The sequence below is a fragment of the Rhinoraja longicauda genome, chromosome 1, assembly GCF_053455715.1.
Source record: "Rhinoraja longicauda isolate Sanriku21f chromosome 1, sRhiLon1.1, whole genome shotgun sequence".
Classification (NCBI taxonomy): domain Eukaryota; kingdom Metazoa; phylum Chordata; class Chondrichthyes; order Rajiformes; family Arhynchobatidae; genus Rhinoraja; species Rhinoraja longicauda.
Window position 1 is genome coordinate 99,842,056 of NC_135953.1, and position 16,496 is coordinate 99,858,551.

Consider the following 16,496-nt stretch of genomic DNA (forward strand, 5'->3'; position numbering starts at 1 on the left):
TCTTCGGACATTGGTCGGATCTGACCTGAAACGTTGCCCATCCTTTTTCTCTAGAGATGCTGCCTGATCTGCTGACTTACTCCAACACTTTGTGTTAATCTACAAACCTGCACGTCTGTAAGATGTGGGAGGAAACCGGAGGACCCGGAAGAAACCCCAACGGTCACAGACAGCACCCAAGGTCAGGGACAAAGCAAGGTCTCTGGTGCTGTGAGGCAGCAGCTCTACCAGCAACGCCACCCATATTGTGCGATTCCTATTTATTCTATTTATATATAAAACGGGCAAGAAAATTCAAAAGGATGGAATAATACATTTTAATTATAAAGCAAGGCAGTCTAAACCAAAATAACTTGCTTGGTAATTTAATTTTTTGGAAACGTCTCTATGCTTGTTTTGAAAAATGCAACTCACCCATTTCTTACAAGTGTTATTTTCAGCACTGGAATAGTCAATTAAAAAACTCCTTCACATTTTAAACCTGCTCGTGGTGTAAAACATTCTTGCCTTGTCCCCAATAAAAGTCACCCGATTGAAAATGGAATACAAGACTTTGGGGAAATGGCTTTAAATAGAGAGACTCCTTCTGCTTTCAATGTCCTCGTGTCGTACAAAGCTGGCACATTTACAATCAAGAACGATCCTTTCACTCACCAACTACGACAGACACACCTTCCCGCCTTGTGGAATCAAAATCAGAGTCAGTAATAAAATAAGTTGACATTTCTCATCACGAAAGCATGCCATCCTGTGAAACTCCACATCCAGAAAATGCAAGGTTAATTTTTAACATGCTCCCCTCCTCTATTAGTAGTTTCCACATACAAATGCATTTCAGCTATTAAAACATTCATTTCTATCTTTTTTCTCTTTTTTTTAATATAGGAAATGATACAGCCAGAGACCGCTTCTTGGTCCCATGTTAGCAGACATGGGATGAGACCTCATTGACGAGCACAATCAGAGAAGCTTACAGCCCAAAATTGCCACCTATGTGTGCCACCGTTCCTGTGCTGTCTCATTGATGGATCGATGCTCCCTTATCATTTCTCCCAAATGAAAGATACCACTCATCACACCTCTGTTCAGTTGGATTAAGGTTCCTATGGAAAAATGGCTTTTATATATATCTTTTGGATCGAAATAGTTATGAAAAAAAGTCAGTGAAATCTTGGAAAATGTGGGAGGCAGCAGTATCAAAAGGCTTGGTGAGTTTCGGGAGGAGGTCTCCCCTCCCTTTGGTACCTGGGTGAAACTCTGCCATGGCAGAAGCAGCAGTGAGTTCCATATATCCATTCTCTGGCCGGCAATGTCGTTTAACCTTCTTTCTGACCCAGAGCCTGCAGGTCAGAGGTGTGTAGACTGTGTTGGAGGAAAACATTCTTTCTGCTGTACATGTGCAAGGAGAGGGGTCCCCGTGGAGGCTGCCCAAGCCGCCCCACGAAGACAGACTGCTGCCTGGGCACAGGGGCCTTATCCTTCCAGCTCCTTGCCAGTTCCGAGACCTCTTCCACATTTCCCACAGCCTTGACTTTACCCTGCATAGAATTCCTGCAGGATCCATTGCTCTGAATGTTTTGCAGCAGTTCTGATGAAGGATTCTCTCCCCCGCCGTTCAGTGACTTGAACCCCCGCCCAGCCTCTGGTAGTTTCGGGTGTTGGCTGGCGTATGTGCTTGAGAGCTGACAGGGTTTAATCTCACAGGCGGCAGCCTGTGCAGGTACTGAGTATTTACATGGGTCCTCTGTGCGTGGAGGTGCTATTCTTCTGTCCCTTGTGGTGAGAGATTGGTTCACGGTTCGGTTTAGATACGAAGCCTTGGGGAAGAAAACAGAAGGGAAAAAAAAGTCAGTGATGCCAACTGTAGTCAAAGAGTCATACAGCACATAAACAGGCCCTTCGGCCCAACTCGTCCATGCCGAACAAGATGTAAATAAAAGAGAGCACAAAACATAGAACAGTTCAGAATATGTAGGAAGGAACTACAGATGCTGGTTTACACCAAAGATAACGGGTTTGAAGAACCCTGGGTCTGAAGAAGGTTTCCAACCCAAAACACCACCTACTTTACTCCAAAAATACTGCCTGACCCACTGAGTTACTCCAGCACTTGGTCTCTATCGACAGTACAGTACAGCACAGGAACAGGTTCTTCAACCTATGATGTCTGTGCCAAACATGATGCCAAGCCCAACTCTTATTTGCTTGCACATAATCTATATCCCTCCATTCCCTGCATATCCAGGTGCCAATCCAAAATTGTCTGAAACGCCAATATCGTACCTGCCTCCACCTCCACCCCTTGCAGCACATTCCAAGTACTCACCACTCTGTAAAAAACTTGCCTCGCACATCTCCTCTAAATGTTGCCCTTATCACTTTAAAGTTTTGCTCTCTAGTATTTGATATTGCTATCCTGGGAAAGAGGTTCTGACCTATCTAAGCCTCTTATAATTTTATCAGGTGTCCCCTCAATCTCCAACATTTCAAGAGAAAGCAATTCAAGCCTGTTCAACCTCTTCCTGTAACTAATACCCCCAAATCCTGGTGTTATTCTGGCAAACCTCCTCTGTACCCATTTCATCGATACTAATTCCATTTGCCCGTGTATGGCGCATATCCCTCTAAACCGTTTCTAACCATATACCTGTCCAAGTGTCTGTTAAATGCTGTTATGGTACCTGACTCAACTACCTCCTCTGGCGGCTCATTCCAAATACCCACCATCCACTGTGTGAAAAGGTTTCTCCTCAGGTTCCTAGTAAATCTTGCCCCTCTCACCGTAAACCTATATCCTCTGGTTCTTAATTCCTCTGTCATGGGTGAAAGACTGCATTCATCCTATCTATTACCCTCATGATTTTATATCCCTCTATAAGACCACCCCTGAGTCTCATGTGCCCCAGGTCATCACACTGGATAGAATTCCAGGTCCACATCAATGTAGTGGAGAACATTCAATGTACAATGTCCCAGCTGTGCACTGCAATACATTTACCAACTTGCACGACAACCCAATTTACAAAATTCAGTTACATTGAAGTTGGCATCAATTTTTTTGCACAGAACAACATATTAAACACAAGCGAGTGGGGATGCATTTCTATTTTTAGTATTTCTGCAGTGTGCTATCTTTATTACCTATCGGAGAGTTTTGCTAAAAAAATAACGGCAGAGAATTGGCTTGCGAATTAAACCAAAAATGCTGTAAAGGCATGGCATGTCAGGCAGAGGGAGAAATGGCGTGAACATTTCAGCTGCTAACTCTTCATTGAACTAACTGTGATGCTAGTTCCTCGATCTAAACCACAGCCTGACCTGTGGAGTGTTTCCAGCATTTTCCATTTCATTCCAGATTTCAAACATCATAGGTTCTTTGCCAGACATAAAGTGCTGGAAGAACTCAGTGGGTTAAGCAAAATCTGTGGAGGGACTGGACAAGCGACATTTAGGGTCAGGACTCTTCTTCAGTCTTTAGCGAGGGTTTGGGTTGGGACCCTTCCTCAGATTGAAGACATTGAAATCTTGAGCGAAAAATCCAAAGAGCTGGAGGAACTCAGCCGGAGGAACAATCCATGGGGAAAATGGACAAGCAACGTTTCAGACTGAAGAAGGGTCCTGACCTGAAAAATTGCCTATCCATTTCCTCCACAGATGTTGTCCAACCTGGTGAGTTTCTCCGGTCCTTTGTGTTTTGTTCAAGATTTCAATGTCTGCAATTCCTCACATCTTCTTAATTTGTAACCCTTCATTTTGAATGTTATACTGAATCTATGGCTTTGCATCAAACAACAAAGGCGAGTCATAATTCTCCAGGCTTTACAGCATCTCCATGCCAATTCAGCCCCATGCCCCTTGCCACATCATCTGCAGCCCTTATGATAGTGCCCTTGTATCTGTGCCAGAAGCTCATGTTTTTAAGATTTACTACTGTGGACAGAGCCAGGCTGACAGCTGAGTGCTGCCTTGCCCCAGTCTGAAATCAGCCCTGGGGCTTTGTTCACCTGCTGTACAGCCATCTTTTAGACTTTAGACTTTTGAGATTCAGGCCCTCCAGTCCTCCGGGTCCGCGCCGACCAGCGATCACCTTGTACACTAGTACTATCCTACACACTAGGGACAGTTTCCAATTATACCAAAGCCAATTAACCTACAAACCTGTACGTCTTTGGAATGTGGGAGGAAACCGGAGCACCCGGAGATCATGACGTGGTCACAGAGAAAATGTACAAACTCCGTACATACTGAACCCAGGATCGAACCTTGGTCTCTGTTGCTGTAAGGCAGCAACTCCCACACTCCAAAGATGTACAGGTTTGTAGGTTAATTGGCTTTGGTAAAGATTGTAAATTGTCCCTCGTGCGTAAGACAGTGCTGGTGTACGGGGTGATTGCTGGTTGGCGCGGACTCGGTAGGTCGATGGGTCTGTTTCTGTGCTGTACCTCTAAACTAAACTAAACTACATCTGGGGACAATCAATTTTGGTTATACCAATACATTTCTCTTTTCTTTTCTTCTTTGCATGGATAAGCAACTAAATGAACATCGTTGCCACTACAATTGTGCTTGTTTCAAAGCTGTGCTTTGATATAATTCAAACCATCCTTTGTCAACACATGGAGCATCTTGTTGCATTAAAGATAGTCCTTTTAAATGTGTTCAATGGGAAACTCCAGCTATGAAATCCAAATCGTGTCTGTCAGATATTTACAAATGCAAAGAGCAGAAAACTCATAATTTACCCCCAAGCAATGTTATAAATTATGTAAAAGGGGAGTTGCAAAAAAATACCCCATGCAACCAAACTAGAAGAGAATGAGTCTAATTTAAGCAAAAATCATCATGCCTGCAGAACAATATAAATTACAACTCATAAAACATTAATGCTATAAACATCTTGTTTTTTATGACAAGATCCACTAATATTTACCTGAAATATTGACAGACGCACCATCTATCAATGCTTTGTTCAAGCATTGAAGTTTGGAGACAAATGTTGCTTGATGGGATCCTATGAAATCTAACATTTCTGATTTTGTTTTTCAGTTCAGTTTTGTTTATTGTCACGTGTACCGAGGTACAGTGAAAAGCTTTTGTTGCGTGCTAACCAGTCAGCGTATAGATACATGATAAGGGGATAACGTTTAGTGCAAGGTAAAGCCAGCAAAGTCCGATCAAGGATAAGTCTGAGGGTCACCAAAGAGGTCAATAGTAGTTCAGCACTGCTCCTTAATGACCCTCTTATCTTTCCTTTTCTCAGTTATTCCACGTTTATTAATTTCCACGTTAATTCAATAAATTATTATTTATTCCCCAAGCTTTATGTGAACCAGGAATTTCACTACAGCCTGGTGTATATGACAATAAACTAATTCAGAGTCTGAATTGGAATCTTTATTCAAAAAGAGCAGATAACTTGATCTCACATTAGAACTCACCCAGATTGTGCTCAGGTCTTTCAAGAAAGGCTGGAACCCACATTTATTTTATTAGGAGGTATATGCTGGTATTAATTGATAGTAACTAACACTGTAAAGTGAAGATGAGATCAGTCTTCATGCAAGAAGCCATGATGCAGAACTTTGGAGTATTGCATGCAGTTCTGGTTGGCCCATTACATGAAGGATGTCGTGGCTTTGGAAATAATGCATAGGAGGTTTATTGGACTCATAAAGACCCATACCCATACAGAGTTTCTGTCAAAACAAAGAACTGCAGATGCTGGTTTATGCCAAAGGTAGACACAAAGTGCTGGAGTAGCTCAGCAGGTCAGATAGCATCTCTTGAGAAATAGGATGGGTGATGTTTCGTGTCGGGACTTGGAGTCTGAAGAATGGTCCCGACCTGAAATGTCACCTATCCTTTTTCTCCAGATGCTGCTTGACCTGCTGAGTTACTCCAGCACTTTGTGTCTATCAGAGTTTTCTGACCTTGGCCTTCTTCATTGGCGGAGTGAGGCCATGTGTAAATTGGAAGAAGAGCATATCATGTTCCACTTGGGTAGCTTACAACCTAATGTATGAACACTGAGTTATTCAATTTTAGATAACTAACCTACAAACATCCCCCCCGCCCCACCCCCATCATTCGGCCTTTCCACCCCCCTCTCTTCCAAGTGTTCCACCTGAACTTGCACCTATTTCTCCCCCTCCCCTTCCTCCTAGATTTCTTCCTCTGGGTTCGCAATTGTCCCCTCTTCCATCCTTATCTCACACCTTTTATCTTTTCATCTCTGTATTTTGTCCATCAATCTGCCTATCAAACCTCCCTCCACCCCCCTCATCTGTATCAACCTACCACTGACAAAGCTTTATCCAGCCCTTCCTCTCATCCAACTGCCCATCCCCCTCCCTCACCACAATCAGTCTGAAGAAGGCTTCTGACCAGATATGTCACCTATCTATGTTCTCCAGAGACACTGCCTGACCCGTAGAGTTACCCCACCACTTTGTGTCTTTTTTTCTGTAAACCAGCATCTGCAGTTCCCTGTGTCTACATTTTACCCAAATGATGATTGTGTTTGGGAATATTAACTACAGGTAGAGGTTGTTGTTTTCTCTGGAATGCCAGATATTCAGGGGAGATGTGAGAGGTGTATATAACATTATGAATTGCAGTGAAAGGGTAGACACTCAGAACGTTTTTTCCTGGATGGACATATCAAATACTAGAGGAGATAGTTTTAAGGTGAGAGGGGGAAAGCTTAAAGGAGCCAAACAGGCCTGGTTTTTTTTACACAGAGGGTGGTGAGTGCCTATAATACAGTGCCATGGGTAGTGGTGGAGGCAGATATGATAGTGGCATTTAAGAGACCTTTTGGATAGGCACGTGGATATGCAGGGACTGCAGAGATGTGGACTATGCACAGGCAGAGAAGTGTTGGCCTTGGCATCATGTTTGGAACTGACATTATGGGCCAAAAGGCCTGTTCCTGTGCCGTACAGTGGCATAGTGACTCAGTGGCGTTTCAATGGAGCTGCTACCTTACAGCTCTAGAGGCCAGGGTTCAATCCTGACTCCGGGTGCTGGCTGTATGGAGTCTGTATGTTCTCCCTGTGACCGCATGGGTTTACCCTGGGTGCTCCAGTTTCCTCCCAAACTCCAAATGCACAGATTTATAGGTTAATTGGCTTTGGTTAAATTGTAAATTGGCCCTATTCTGTTTTTTTTCCACACAGAGAGTGGTGAATCTGTGGAATTCTCTGCCACAGAAGGTAGTTGAGGCCAGTTCATTGGCTATATTTAAGAGGGAGTTAGATGTGGCCCTTGTGGCTAAAGGGATCAGGGAGTATGGAGAGAAGGCAGGTATGGGATACTGAGTTGAATGATCAGCCATGATCATATTGAATGGCGGTACAGGCTCGAAGGGCCGAATGGCCTACTGCTGCACCTATTTTCTATGTTTCTATGTTTCTATTGCACAGGATAGTGTTAGCATAAGGGGTGATTGCTGGTCGGCGCAGACTCAGTGGACCGAAGGGTCTGTTTCCACGCAGGATCTCTAAAGTTTAAAGTCTACTGCTAAGTCTATGTTCTGTGTTCCAAAATGAATGAGCGTAGAGCCAGTCTCCCACTCATCTGCATTTGAGGATGTGCTACAGAAAGGATGTGATGGATGCTATTCCAGTCTGCCAGGGAGATATTTATATTCAGTCCCTAACAAGCACTGCTGCCATTTTTTAAATCATTCGAGGTGACTATTTTGTCCCACTCTTAGGCAGTGTAATCTGGATATTTATCCCAATGTTGTCAAAAAGTGGCGGCAATCCTCTCATTAGAGACAAATTGTGTCCTTACGATTAGTCCTTTTGCAGAATAAAAACAGTGGGAAATATGTTTTTTGCAATGTACTGGAGACAAAGATTAAAATGGTGAAGTCTGCAACATTTCAAATCTCTACTGTGATTCTTTCTGGCCCTGAAATGAACTCTCATTGAAGGTCTGAATAACAAGGTATAACGTGAAAGGCAAGAATATAATTATTCGTGGCTTTGTGTTATTTTAACAAGTCACAAGATGTAGGTAAACAAGTTATAGCAATTTCAGCATCCCTCTGTGAATCAGACAGAATATCCTCCGGGGATCCGGAGGATAGGATTTGCATCCTTTGTCATTCATAAATGCCAATTCTGCTCGAGTTATGGTCAGTTGCAATGAATATATTAGAAATCACATTGCACTGCACCTCATTTTCTTTTCTGTTTATGATATTCAGAGAAGTATGGCAATTAATCAATCCTGATGTTGGCACCTTAGGTAAGCAAGTTCCAAACGTTTCCACCCACTAAACACACTGGCTAATAATGGTTCAAAATGACAGTTGTTATCCTAGTGAAATTGTAAGTAGTCACCATCATGACACCCTGAAGCTGATAGCAAGTTCTGGAATGTACTTGTAAATTGTTAAATATGAAAATGCATTGCTAATCTTTTATGTAAATACCATTCTGGAGTTCAAGAGTTCATGTGATAGGAGCAGAATTAGGCCATTTGGCCCATCGAGACTACTACGCCATTGAATCATGGCTGATCTATCTTTCCCTCTTGGTTCAGCTCAGTTTATTTTATTGCCACGTGCACCGATGTACAGTGAAAAGCTTGTGTTCTCATTTTTATTTCTACCCCATTCTCCTGCCTTCTCCCCCTGGCCTTTGACAGCCTTAGTAATCAAGAACCTGTCAATTTCCACCTGTCAAATACCCAATGGCCTGACCTCCACTGCCATCTGTGGTAATGAATTCCACAGATTCACCACCCTCTGGCTAAAGAAATTATCTCCTTTCTAAAGGTACATCCTTCTATGGTGAGCCTGTGCCCTCTGGTCCTGGATAGATAGCCATAGAGTGCTATATGCCTCCTTCCACAATGTCACCAAACCCCATTCTGTACGTTTTGTCACAATTGCAAGTGGCAGCTGAAACTTGGGGCTAACTCTCTCATCACTGAACCACAAAGTTGGAAATTCAGGTCTCACTTCAGAAACCTGGAACTATATCAAAATCAAAGGAAAGGTTTGGACATGTGCGTGGATAGGAAAGATTTGGACGGGTTCGTGGATAGGAAAGGTTTGGACAGGTACATGGATAGCAAAGGTTTAGAAGGATCTGGGCCAAACACAGGCAAATGGGACTAGTGTAGATGGGGCATTTTGGGCGGCAGGGACAATTTGTGCTGAAGGCTCTGTTTCCGTGCTCTTTGACTCCAAGACTATGATTGTTGGATAGTTTAGTTTAGAATTTAGAGATACAGTGTGGAAACAGGCCCTTCGGCTCACTGAGTCTGCACCGACCAGCGATCCCAGCACATTAACATTACCCAACACACCCTAGGGACAATTTATACTTATACCAAGCCAATTAACCTACAAAGGAAATAACGGGATACGCAGAGATTACAAGAAAATAGTGGTCAGATCAGAGATGAACCATAATCTTATCTAACAATTAAGCAGATATAAGTTGGTAAATAGCATATCCCTACTTACATACCTAATGTTTGTGGTTACATTAAATGTGAACATTCCAAAACTCTCTGAATCTCACTCGTTTTTCAAAGCAGTTAATAAATTATTTATCATTTTTGTTTTCTTATTATTTGGAAAGGGAAATAGTGCAAACAGATGATTTGGTGGGGACTTCCTGTGGTTACAATTACTGAGAGAAATTGCAAAGTTTAAATAATGAGTGGGAAGAATTCAGGTGCACAGAAATGAAAGTGTAATCCAAATACTTTGCAGGAGTCTTGAATTGAAAAGTTCAACAGAATTCCTCTAGGATTAATTTACAACTCGTTGAAAAAATGACTGGAAATAATCCTCTGTGGGGTTCTACATAAAATTCTTTATCGTTCTCTGGTTTGTAAGCCTCAACTTCAGTTTTAATATTCTGTCTTCACCAGGTCAAAATATGCTAGATAGCAAAGAGATATATTGCAGCATTCTCTTATTTTACACAACTTCAGTGTTCTATATTTCACATTTCCAGCATTTTTTCCCTTCCATCCTCTCACCTCATTCATTCCTTTGTATGTATATCCCTCTGTAATTGCAAATAACAATTCTTCACCACTTTATCTCAGTATACTCCACCATCTCTTGCTCTCCACCCCATCACAGGTATTACCTTTGTTCCCTTCACTCCTTCCTCCCTCTGCAACTTAAACCAGGTTTGTATAGTTTAGTTCAGAGATACAGCATGTGGAAGGCCCTTTGGTCCACTGAGCCCAACCCAACCATCGAGTCATGCAAGTTCTATGTCATTCCACTTTCTCATCCACTCCTTACACACTAGGGCCAATTTACAAAAGCCAATTAGCCTTCAAACCCACATGTCCTTGGGATGTGGGAGGAAACTGAAACACACGGAGGAAACCCACATGATTAAAGCTGGGAGCTATGAGACAGCAGCTCTACCAGCTGCACCATTATACCATCCATTGTGTCGTGTGTTGTTCGGAAGAATTAAATTAGATCGCTGAAATATACAAAATATTTAACTTCTTTAACTTGTCTTCTAACTTGTTCCAGATCTACTGAAAGGACCTTGACTTGTCCTGCAGCATGGAATTAGGCCCTTTGTCCAACCAAATCCATGTCAACTCCTCACCCCCTTCCATTTACACTAGCTCCACATTTAATCTCCCTAATTTCCTATTAACTACCATTCATTCAACCACTACCCAGTCTCTACTACCCAGATCCAACCACACATTGATCTTCTTTGACCTGAAACATTTACTATGTTTCTTTTTTGGAGATGCTGTCAGTATTTCCAGCATTTTCGATTTCAACTTCAGATTGTCAACATCTGCAGTTCTTTGCTTTTCAAATGCAACTCACTGTGTAGAGTTTCACAAAATGCTGGAGTAACTCAGCAGGTCAGGCAGCATCTCAGGAGAGAAGGAATGGGTGATGTTTCGTGTCCAGACCCGTCATCAGTCTGAAGAAGGGTCTCGACTCAAAGGGTGGTTACTGCTTGGAATCTACTGTGGATATGCAGGGACTGGAGGGATATGGGTTATGTGTGCAGCGTGCAGAGGATCATTGGGATATAGCTACCAGCCCTGGAGGGCATCTACAATGCACGCTTCCTCAGGAAAGCCACCAGCATCTTCAAGGACTCCATGCCACCATCGGTTTGAACTACTTCCATCTGGCAGACGTTACAAGGCCTTCTACGCCTGCTCCTCCAGACTAAGAAACAGTTTTATTCCTAGAGCTATAGTTGCTCTGAATCGGACCTGCTGAGAGCCCCCCATGATCTGTCTCTGCCCCCATGGCCATCTGGCACAACTGACCCTGCATTAACCTTTTTTACACTTTACCTGGTTTCCTTTTTTTTCCCCTCCCTTTGTTGTTTTTGTTTTCGTTGAGTTTTATTTATTTTATTTTTCGCATCGATATGGAAGTGGCGTTCTTAATCTCGTTGCACTTGTACAATGACAATAAAGATATTGTATTGTATTGTATGGTATTGTTTGATGGTCTTGGCATGATGTTCGGGAGGACAGTGTTCGATGAAGTTGTGAGGTAACAGCACTAGTGCTGTGCCACACAAATCCACCATTGGGGAGATTTATTTCAAACAATTAACTTTTATTCTTTCCATTTTGAGCATAGTTATCTTAAATCTACTTTCAATACAGCTTAAATGTACACCACTCATACAAATGTGTAAATGTTTAACTTGCCAGTACTTCATCTGATAACTTGTTATCATAAATCTCCTGATACCTATTTATGACTTTCATTTTACTCAATAATGTTATGTGAAATGTTTCATTAACATCTCACAATCAAATGAAATTGTAAATTAATTACTGTGACGATAGTCAGATTGAAAGAAACACAATCAATGATATAGTTATCATTTATAAGGTGTGTGACAGTGAAATATCTGTCAAACTATATCCTTCTGGTGCCCAATCCAGGCGAATATTTGCGTGCTAGCCACAGAAGCAGATCGACAAACTCAAATTACAACCCTTCCACACTCTTAAATCTCTATTCCGACTGCAACATTTCTTACTTTAACTATGATACCCTCGAACTATCCTCGATCGGACTTTGCTGGCTTTACCTTGCCCGAAATGTTATTCCCTTATCATGTATCTATACATTGTAAATGGATCGATTGTAATCATGTATTGCCTTTCTGCTGACTGGTTAGCACGCAACAAAAACTTTTCACTGTACCTCGGTACATGTGACAATAAAATAAACGAATGACATATAGATCATACACATGCACGCTGCACCCCTCGCACGCCCACGTGCACACACACATGTGCACATACACACACGTGCACGTACACACGTGCGCGTACACACACATGCACAGGCACACTGTAGCTAGTAAAGCTGCTGCCTTACAGCACCATTGATCAGGGTTTAAACTCGACCTCAGGTGTTGACTGAAGGGAGTTTGTACATTCTCCCTGTGACTGCGTGTGTTTTTTTTCTGGGTGCTCCAGTGTCGTCCCATATCCTAAAGATTGGGGATTTGGAGGTTGATTGATCTCTATAAATGAATTACTGTGCATGTCGGGAGTGGAAGTGAAAGTGGGTTAAGGTAGAACTAGTGTGAACGGGTGATCGATGGTTGGCGAGGACACAGTGGGCCGAAGGGCCTGTTTTCATGCTGTATCAGACTGACACAGACAGCCCGACAGATAGATACACACACGCACACACACACACACACACACAAACACACACACACACACACACACACACACACACACACACACACACACACACACACACACACAAAGCAGGACAGGCTATAAGGTTAAATGATGTCGGAAATGTCAAAGAAAGAATGACATGAGTGGATTGCAGTTGCAGAATCCGATACAAGGACTGCAAATAATCAGTGGAATTAAATGAAAATAGAACTTAACCACGGTCAAACTAAAAGCAAATGGGTAACATAAATGCTTTAGAATCTCATTAAATTTACACCAATTAATGAAAAAATTTAATCAGCAGCTCAGATAGCATCTGTGGAAGGAATGGACAGACGATATTTCAGGTCGGGACCTCACTTCTGTCTGTAGATTCCAGCATCTGCAGTTTCTTATATCTCCACTTTTTCAATTAATGTGTTGCATTTAACCTAAGTTCTTGAAAGACTTATGCTGCATAGGTTACAATGTGTTTATAGGTAATGACATTCTTTTAAAAATAGATTATCATTTTATTCAGTTTATAGCTTTTCCACAGATAATGATTCCCATGTAAGTTTAGCATGTATACATAGATCATGATTTATGTTTAGATTTTTAAGCTATATTTATACAATCGATGGAATTTTGTATTGGGCATCTTCTTAAGGAAACCTGTTTTGTACACACGTTATCTTTTACAGTTGCCTGAATTGCAAATATTTGTGCTTCTATTGAGCTTATACTGCTTACACGCTGGGAACAATACTGTAGAGGCCAATTAACCTACAAACACGCACGTCTTTGGGATGTGGGAGGAAGCTGGAGCACCCGGAGGAAACCGACGCGGCCACAGAGAGAACACGCAAGAACCCGCAGTCACAGGAAGAACACAGACAGCACCCAAAGTCAGGATCGAACACAGGTGCCTGGCGCTGTAAGGTAGGGGCTCTACCAGCCACGCCACTGTGCAGCACTGACATGTTGAGTTCCTCCAGCACTTTGTGCTTTGCACAAGATTCTAGCTGCAGCAGTCTCTTGTGTCTCCATCAACGAGAACCATCAACTCCACCTCTCTCTTCACACGCTGCCCGACCCAGTGAGGATTCACAATATTTTCTGTAGATTGTTTGGCTCAAGAAACCATCGCCGTTAAACATGGTCAGAAAAATAATGAGCTCCCAGTTTAATTGTTTTTAATGAAAGTAAACATTACCTTAAATCGGATGCAAACAAAACAAAAAAGGATTTAAGGCAAAGCAAGAACTGATTGTCAACTTTTTTTTCCTAGCAAGGTTAGCAAAAAGATATTAAATGTATCCAATGAGTCCCTAGCAACCACTAACATCCATTTAATAGCTAACAATGACTCAGCTTGTGGAAAGGAAGCTCTTTTTATTCTCTTTATGTTGCTAATAGTTTTTACTTAAGTGGCTGGAGGAAATGGGTAAACAGAAAAAACAAGGAACTGCAGATCCTGAAATCTTTAGGAAAAGATAAAATGCAGTTACACAGCATATCAGGCAGCCTCTGTGGAGGACATGTATAGGCTTGTTTTGGGTCATGACCTTTCAGAAATAGAGATAAGCTTCACAGCAAATTTGGGAGAAGGAGGTTTGGAGCTACTGCAGTGACGTGGAAAGGGCTTTGGAGGGAATGGATATGTGACGTTTCGAGTCGAGAGCCTTCTTCAGACAGAAATTTGGTAAACGGAGATGTGTACTGAACTAAATCTAAATTCAAACCTATCTTGTACCAGGAGGGATGGAGGAAGGGGTGGTGGGAATAGGGAAAAGGAGGGAGATGAGAGCGGAGGAAAGAAAGATGGAGGAGAGGAGAGAGAGAAAAGGTGAGAGTGGGGAAGGAAAGAGGGATGGAGGGGAGAAGGGAAAAGGAGGGAGGAGAGAGTGGGTGAGGAAAGTGTGGGCGTGGGAGAGAGAAAAAGGGTGAAAAGAGGAGGGAAGAGAAGAAAGAGGAAAGTGGGACAGAAAAGCAAGTAGTGGTGATAGGAAGAGATGAAGGAATGGGAGGAGAGGGATGAGGGAGTGAAGAAACAAAGTGGGAAAATTGAGAGCGGGAGAAGGTGGGAAGATGTAGAGTTGAACAAAAGATTGAATCCAATTAATTTATTCACAAAATGCTGGAGTAACTCAGCAGGTCAGGCAGCATCTCGGGAGAGAAGGAATGGGTGACGTTTCGGGTCGAGACCCTTCTTCAGACTGATGTCGGGGGTGGGACAAAGGAAGGATATAGGTGGAGACAGGAAGATAGAGGGAGATCTGGGAAGGAGGAGGGGAAGGGAGGGACAGAGGAGCTATCTGAAGTTGGAGAAGTCAACGTTCATACCACCGGGCCGCAAACTGCCCAGGCGAAATATGAGGTGCTTATAGGTGGAGACAGGAAGATAGAGGGAGATCTGGGAAGGAGGAGGGGTTTATAGGTGGAGACAGGAAGATAGAGGGAGATCTGGGAAGGAGGAGGGGTTTATAGGTGGAGACAGGAAGATAGAGGGAGATCTGGGAAGGAGGAGGGGTTTATAGGTGGAGACAGGAAGATAGAGGGAGATCTGGGAAGGAGGAGGGGTTTATAGGTGGAGACAGGAAGATAGAGGGAGATCTGGGAAGGAGGAGGGGTTTATAGGTGGAGACAGGAAGATAGAGGGAGATCTGGGAAGGAGGAGGGGAAGGAATCCAATTAGATCTGATCATTAATATTTTAATTCAACTCTATCTAGAAAGTAAAAAGTAAAAAGCCGGGTGAAAACGTAGCAATAAAGTGCTCAGATATTTTGAGCTGGATTTCCTGTGCATAGCAAACACAGATAATCACTCAGCTCGAGGCAATTTAAGGCTCAGATCAACAAGAACAAAATGGGAACTGACTAGCCTGAAAGTTACTTCTGGTGCGGTTTTTCAAAACTGGCAAGTGGTTCTTTGTGATGGTAGACAATAGACAATAGACAATAGGTGCAGGAAGAGGCCATTCGGCCCTTCGAGCCAGCACCGCCATTCAATGTGATCATGGCTGATCATTCTCAATCAGTACCCCGTTCCTGCCTTCTCCCCATACCCCCTGACTCCGCTATCCTTAAGAGCTCTATCTAGCTCTCTCTTGAATGCATTCAGAGAACTGGCTTCCACTACCTTCTGAGGCAGAGAATTCCACAGATTCACAACTCTCTGACTGAAAAAGTTTTTCCTCATCTCAGTTCTAAATGGCCTACCCCTTATTCTTAAACTGTGGCCCCTTGTTCTGGATTCCCCCAACATTGGGAACATGTTTAGAGGGATTATGGACCGAATGCAGAAGGACTTTAATGTGAGCGTCTGTGCGATGAGAAGAATGTGTGGCGTGTAATTATTCTGCCTTTTTCAATGATTCCATCTCCACCTCACACCACTGAATAGACAGGTGCGGCACAGTGGTGCAGCTGATAGAGCTGCTGCCTCACAGCACCAGAGACCAGGGTTTGATCCTGACCTTGGGTGTTGTCTGTGAGGAATTTGTACATTCTCCCTATGACCTTGTGGGTTTCTTCTGGGTGCTCCCATTTCCTCCCCAATCCTCGCACAGAAGGAGGCGGGTGTATGGAATGAGATGCCACAGGAGGTAGCTGAGACAGGTACTATCACAACATTTAAAAGACATTTGGATAGGTACGTGGGTAGGAAAGGTTTAGAGGGATATGGACCGAATGCAGGCAAGTGTAGTGTAGATGGGACATTTTGGTTGGCCTGGAAAAGTTGGGCCAAAGGGCCTGTTCCCATGCTGTGTGACTCTATCCCAAAGATATGCAGGTTTTGTTGGTTAATTGACTTTTGTAAATTGCCCCT

At 42.9% G+C, this 16,496-nt stretch overlaps 1 protein-coding gene across 4 annotated transcripts in view; it reads right to left on the reverse strand.

The window, feature by feature from the left end:
• Positions 1 to 362: 362 nt before the first annotated feature.
• ccser1 (coiled-coil serine-rich protein 1) overlaps positions 363 to 16,496 on the reverse strand; it is a 993,014-nt gene continuing 976,880 nt past the window's right edge. For 2 of the 4 annotated variants that reach the window (XM_078403227.1, XM_078403223.1), the window contains exon 10: positions 363 to 1,817. In XM_078403227.1, the coding sequence (XP_078259353.1) occupies positions 1,317 to 1,817 (501 nt within the window). In that variant the 3' untranslated portion in view covers positions 363 to 1,316. The remainder of the gene's footprint in view (positions 1,818 to 16,496) is intronic. The other 2 variants (XM_078403228.1, XM_078403229.1) reach the window with 2 other exon arrangements.